This window comes from Apteryx rowi, unplaced genomic scaffold, assembly GCF_003343035.1.
Source record: "Apteryx rowi isolate R43461 unplaced genomic scaffold, aptRow1 scaffold_56, whole genome shotgun sequence".
NCBI classification, from domain to species: domain Eukaryota; kingdom Metazoa; phylum Chordata; class Aves; order Apterygiformes; family Apterygidae; genus Apteryx; species Apteryx rowi.
Window position 1 is genome coordinate 693231 of NW_020450827.1, and position 6441 is coordinate 699671.

General features: G+C 64.0%; 1 protein-coding gene across 1 annotated transcript in view; it reads right to left on the reverse strand.

Annotated features, from left to right (window-relative positions):
- Nucleotides 1–6441, reverse strand: part of PEBP4 (phosphatidylethanolamine binding protein 4) — a 61704-nt gene that overhangs the window by 3786 nt on the left and 51477 nt on the right. Inside the window, exons 4-5 of the mRNA XM_026081684.1 lie at nt 809–854; nt 340–456 (exon numbers count right to left, since the gene is read on the reverse strand). Of these exons, the coding sequence (XP_025937469.1) occupies nt 340–456; nt 809–854 (163 nt within the window). The remainder of the gene's footprint in view (nt 1–339; nt 457–808; nt 855–6441) is intronic.

Sequence of the window (6441 nt, forward strand, 5' to 3'; positions counted from 1 at the left end):
GGTGCGGAGGTGCGGCGGTGCGGAGGTGCGGAGGTGCGCCCGCGGTACGGCCAGCGCGCAGAGCACGTGCGCGGCGCAGGCCGCGAGAGAAACCCTTTCACACTGCTCCTCTGCACCGACTGTACCGGGACAGGCTGCCGTACGGACACCCGGACGCAGCCGGAGGATGGGGCTGGCCAGCGTCACTCCCTGCACCCAGCTGCGTCGGCACGCTTTGCTCCGGGGGTGCTCCGACGTGTCCGGAGCGGCACGGTGCCGGCACGCAGCTCTCCGCTGCCCCCAGGACGCGGTGCAGCGGCTAATGCAGCGCGAGCGCGGCCGGCCCCGGCGCATCCTTACCCAGCGACATCAGCTCCTCGGCACTCAGGGCCACGGCCTCGTGCGCCGGCTGCTCGTACAGGCGGAACTGGTAGCGGTGGTAGCCGCTCCGGGACGGCGGCGCTGGGCGGACGTACTCTGCGGGGACAGAAACGGCCGCGGCTGAGCTGACGCTCTCCCCGCTGCACCGGCGCCGTTTTCGGCAGCCGTGCCCCGTGCAGCGCCGGGCGCGGGGCGAGCCGCGGCGGGGACCTGCCCGCGGACCCCTCCAAGCTCTTCCCCTCCTGCTTTCTGGCAGCAGGGAGCTCGATACGGAGCAGCTCCCGCCAGCGGAGCCCAACTCCGGATGCAGATCCCCAGTGCCGGGTGCCTCCGGCCCGTCGGAGGCCGCGGGGGCCGGGCCGCCTGCCGTGAGCCGAATCCGCCCGGTTTCGCGGCGAAGGGCCTCGCTGGCGTCCCGCCGCGTGCGCGAAGCGGGGGCTGCACTCACCTGTCAGCACGCGGCCTCCGGGGGTGCCGGCCCTCAGATCGGCGCCCTGAAACGACAGCGAGCCGGGTGAGCGGCCGGAGCGTCGTCCGGCGGCCGCTCCGCAGGCAGCGACGGCGCCGGGCTCCCTCCCCGCCCGGCGCATCGCGATTCAAGGCCAGGCAGCGGCGTTTCTCCGGGATCCCTTCGCCCTTTGCACTGCCGTGCCCGGCCGGCCCCCACCTCCCGCCACCGCCGCTCCAAAATCCTCCTCTTCCTGCGCCCGCTATTCCCGCCCTGCCCGCGCGCCTCCGCTGCGGCCCTGCAGTTATCAGCCCTGCAGAGATGCACCGGAGAGCCGCGAGCAAAGGGCGAGCGGGGAGCACGGCCGGCTCCCCGGCGCGGGCGGCGGGATCGCAGCGTCGCCCTTCTCCCGAGGGGAAGGAAGCTGCTTTTCACGGAGCCGCAGGCGGCCGCAGCCTCCCCGCAGACGCTCTCCCGCGAGCCGCAGGCCCGCGAAAGCCCCGGCGAGCAGCTCGGCGAGGCGCTCTCGCCATTTTTGCAGCCGGAGCCAAAAATATCCCGATGACAGAGACGTGATGACTAAGATTTTCAGTGCTGACTAGCAGCTTCGCGTCCCTTGTTTTTCAGGGGGGGAGAAGCTGCTGGGGTGCAGCACCCCAGGCACGTCTCGGGGCCGAGGGCGCAGTGCATCGCCAGCTGCGGTCCCGGCCCACCGAGGAGCAGTGCACCTCAGGCCGGATGTGCACACCCGCTCCGTCCAGATGTGCGTGCTTGGCCCATCCGGATGGGCATGCAGCCCCGCGCAGGTGTGCAGACTCTCCCCATCCAGACGTGCCTGCCCGCTCCACCCAAACAGGATGAGGTGGTCCACCCAGATGTGCATGCTTGATCCATACAGATGTTCATACCTGCTCTGTGCAGATCTGCATGCCTGGCCCACCCAGCTGGGACCACCTCCTCCATCTGGATGTGCCATCCTGCTCCATCCAGATGTGCATGCTTGCTCCATCCAGCCAGGACCACCTGCTCCATCTGGATGTGCCTTCCTGCTATATCCAGATGGGACTGCCTGTTCCATCTGGATGTGCCTTCCTGCTCCATCCAGATGGGACCACCTGCTCCATCTGGATGTGTTTTCCTGCTACACCCAGATGTGCCTGCCTGCACCATCCAGATGCGTGAATGCCAATTCCATCCAGATGTGCATGCCAATTCCATGCAGATTCGCCCCCCTGCCATATCCAGATGTGCCCACTTGCTCCATGCAGATGTGCCCCGACCAAAGGGGCGAGCCGGGCGGGATCTGCCACTGGGCTCGGCTCCCAGAGGAAGCTCCCTGCACCCGCGGCTCGAAGCCCAGCCCAGCCCCAGCCTCTCCTCTCCTCGCCGCGCTGCGCAGCCGGGCCAGCTGCCAGGCACCTTTATCCCAGGCCACAGCTTCAAAGGCAGGGACTGCGGGTTTCGGGGACCTCGTTCTATTCCTGGCTTCGCCATGGGCTTATCGGGAGAGGCTGGGCCTCCTCCCTGTTTTCCTGCCTGCTGATGTGGGTTGCCGGCTAGCCCCGAGAGGCAGTGGGTTCTCGCTAGCCCCGGGGATGGGAGAGTCAAAGGATAAAGCTCCTTTTAAGAGGAGAGAACAGGAAGAGGGCGGGAGGGAGAAAGTAGGGACACGTACTCCAAACCGTGCCTCTTCCTACAATAAACAGGTATCGGAAAGGCAAGGCAGCACCCTCTGCTCTCGGTTGGCAGGGGCCGCCGCGCCGCGGGGAGGAGCTGGCCGGGACGTGCGCGATGCTGGAGCAGCGTCTGGCCGGGGCAGGAGCCGGGCGGCGGGGCCAGCGGCGGGGCCAGCGGCTCCCCGGGGCGACGGGGCACCTGCACTCACCGGCAGGCTTTCCTGCTGCAGGAGAAAGGATCCACAGGGAGGAATAAATCCCCGCCCCGCCCCGCGCCGTTGCCCCTTTGCTGAAACACAGTCCTCTAACAGCCCCGTGCCCGGTCCATCGGCGCGGGGTCCATCGGTGTCGCCGCCCGCCGAGCGCCGCCGGCGGCAGCCCCGAGCATCCCTGCCACGAGCCGCGTTAATGGACGCTGACGAGCCGCCGCGTTTATTAATACCCTTTTATGAGAGCGCTAATAGTTCCTAATGACACCATTTGCGCTCGTTTTTTGCTTTTGCTGCCCCTGCCGGGGAGCTGCTCTGGGACTCGGAAGGAGAAATTCCCGCGTTCCAGCCGGCGGGGAGGCCGGGAAAGGCGGGCAGTGGGTGCGCAGCGGGCCGGGGCGAGGGATGGCGGCGGGGGACCCTCGGGAGCCCACGGGGACCCGGGGCACATCGTGCCCGGCTGCACGTGCCAACGTGCCGACGCGCGGGAGCGGAGGGCGCGGGCAACCTCGTGGCCGGGCCGGGTGCCGCCTGCTCCACATCCAAGCGTCGGGGAGTGGCGGTGGGGGAAGAAATAAATAAAAATAAGAAGGGGGTGAGTCACATGTTGTTTTCCCCTTGATCTTTTTTTTTCTTTCTTTTCTTTTTTCCCCTTTCTTTTCTGGAGCGTGCCCGGTCCCAGCCGCACCAAGGGGAGCGGGCACGAGGCCGGGGCCGGGCGTGGGAACCGGCGCCGTAGCCGACCGGCCAGCAGGTCCAAGCAGCGCCGGAGGGCACGGCCCCGCGGCGGGGACCCCCCCGGCCCGGCCGCCTGATCCGACTAAAGAACGATTAGCGAACGGGGAAGTTAATCCCCAAACAAGCAGGTGCCTCCTGCGCCGCTCGCTTACGGCACGCCGGCTTCACGGGGGCAGGCGGCTTCAAAGCCGGCGCAGCCCGAGCCCGGATTCGCTGCTCTCTCGCCCGCTCGCCGTCTCTCTGTGATCTTTTTAATGAGGCCGGGATTTGCGAGCTGGCTCTCAGGAGCGCGGGGGAAAAGCCGGGGCAGGGCGGACCAGCCCGCGCGGGAATCAGCCTCCTGCAAACAAACCGGAGGCTCCAACAACCGCAGTCAGGAATAAGCGGATAATTGCGGCTGGATGCTGCTCCGGGTGCCCGCGTCCTTGCGCCCGGCCGGGCGGCACACGCCTCCGCTCCGCTCTGCTCCGCGCCGCCGGCACCGGCGCCCGGGAGGTTTTCCGCCTGCTCCAAATTCCCCTCGTGCGTCCCCCAGCCCCTCTGCTTTACAGCCGGTCTCCGCAGGTAGCGGCGCTCTCGGTAATTTTGAGGGCAAAGCTGCCCTTTTGCTGATTTTCCGATCGCCCTCAGCCGGGTTTCTGTGCCCGGCGGAGACCGTCAGAGCGCGCCGTGCTAATTGTTTTTTGTGATAAATGTCACATCCGATTATGCCAGCGTCGTTATGCCACCGAATTAAACCTTGGCATGTCCACGTCGTGTTCCCTCCATCAAAAAAGGGAAAGGGTAGAAATTGAAAAATACAGAGAGAGACAACACGGTGTGGAAAAACCGCTGTTCCGACAGATTAAATAGACTTTTCACCCGGGAGGAGAAGACGGGGAGCCGCGGGAAGGCTGCGGGAGCCCGGCAGCACGAGGGAGGCGAGCGGCAGCCGCGCGCTCACGGGAGCGGGAGCCCGCCGGAGGCCTCGGACCCTCATAACCCCCCGGTTCCCGGCGAGCGTCTTGCTCCCAAAATTATTTCAGCGCGGCATTTGCACGGCAGGGAGTGACTTAACGCAAGCGGTGACGGGAAGGGTTTGGCCCTGCGGATTCGGGGCAGCGGCGGTTTGGAAAGAGCTGGTGCAGGCACGCAACGCGGTGTGCAATAGCGCCGAGCGCCCGGCCGGCACCTCTGCGCCGGGACGCCGGGATCCGCGCGGGATCCGCGCAGGATCCGCGCGGGATCATCAAGGCACCCGTACAAAAAGCGCGCGCACCTGTGAGCATTGGGAGCTCTGTGCATGCGGGGCCGCCCTGGCAATACAAGCATGCCAATATTATAATATATATTGCCCAATATATATATAATATAAATATATATATATATATAAGTAACTTAAGCCCAAACCTTGGACTTTTAATAGGAGCATGGTGCCCCGACATCGAGGGTTTCTCAGCAGCCAGGACGCGAGCGGGCGAGCTGGGACGAGCTCGGAGGGACCCTCGCCCCGCGTTCCCGGGGTGCCCGTGGCTTTCAGCACTGCTGGGTAGCAACTACATCTTCCCAGCAGAGCCCTGCCTTTTTTCTAGATTGTTATAAATGCGGAAGGCTACCATAAAAGTATATTAAAAAATAAATATCGGGCACAGTTGTAATTTAAATTAATGTTTGTCTGATACGCCCTAATGCCCCAGGGAAGGACATGCTGTTGGGTTATTAACTAAGCAAAATAAACATAAATCACCTCGGTGTTTGGCGCTTTGCAAAATTTTTCATCTAGGAGCATGAAAGCAGCAGAGACAAAATGCTGCGCTTAACAACCTAAACCGCTCAGATCCGCGCACTGCAAAGAGGAGGGAGATCACAGCCACTTTCATCGGGCTCCTCCGCTTCCCCTGAACGGCAACGGCCGGCGTTTCGGCAGCCAAAACATCCCGTTTCAAAAGAGGGAGGCGCTGCTGGGTGGATTTCCAGCGAACGACAGATACCTGCCCGGCTTAGGCGTTTCTGACAGTCCCACAATTTGCCTATCTGCATCTTTCCTTAACTATCTAGGTTAGGGGTCCGAGCCAGCGGGCGGAGGCTGTTGTGACACCGCCGCGGTTTTGAAACTGCAGCCAAAACACTTCTTGTTCAAAAAAGGAAGGGGGTTTAAAATAGCCGTGCTGCTATAGGGGCAGGTCAGCGAGGCGCGAGGCGCGGGACCGCTCCGCTCCAGCCCCGGGCTCGCAGCCGCCGGCACGCGAGGCACGGGGCGCTTTCGGCATGGGTGTAAGCGACGCGTTTGGGAGCCGAGGTACGCGAGAGCAATCCAGCGGGCCCCGCTGCTCCGCGATGCCGGCGCACGGCCGGGGTAACCGCTCCGAAACCCCTGCAGCTCCTGCAAACTTCTGCCGCAAAACGGAAAGTTTCCCGCGCCCTGCTCCCCGCTGTCTTGCTACACGCTTCTCCGCCGGGTCCCTGGCAGGTGAGTGTCAGGGCTCACTTAAGCAAGCAAATTGCACCAGTTCAATAAAAGGATGATTTAAACCTGACTAATCGGCCTATGGAAACTGCCGTACATGCCCCGACCGCAGTTTGCACCAGCGCTGCTCCGGTTTCATTTACTTTGGCTGGGAACCGAAGCACACAGCGGGAGCAGGGCGCGCAGCGGCGCTCGCGGTGGGGCAACCCAAATCCCACGCCGCGTGCCCGGGCGCACCCAAAAGACCCTTCGGACGGCGTTGCAATCGCTCCCCGGGCGGCTACACCCCGTTTCCAAGCCCGTGGGCCTCTGTTGTAAAGCAGGATGATAAATGATGAATGCAATCGCTAATAACAATAAGGATGTTGATAGCAACCTCAGGGGCGTGTTAGGAAGCCGAGTGGATGCTGGGCTCCGCGGCTGCCTGGGGTTTATATCCGTGCGGTGTTGCAATGAGACGGAGCTGGATTCCCGATGAGTCACCCTGACCCGCTGGCCCGGTGCTGCCCCGGGAGCGAAGGACCGCCGGCGGGGGGGGGAAAGGCGCCGATTTTGCCCCAACCC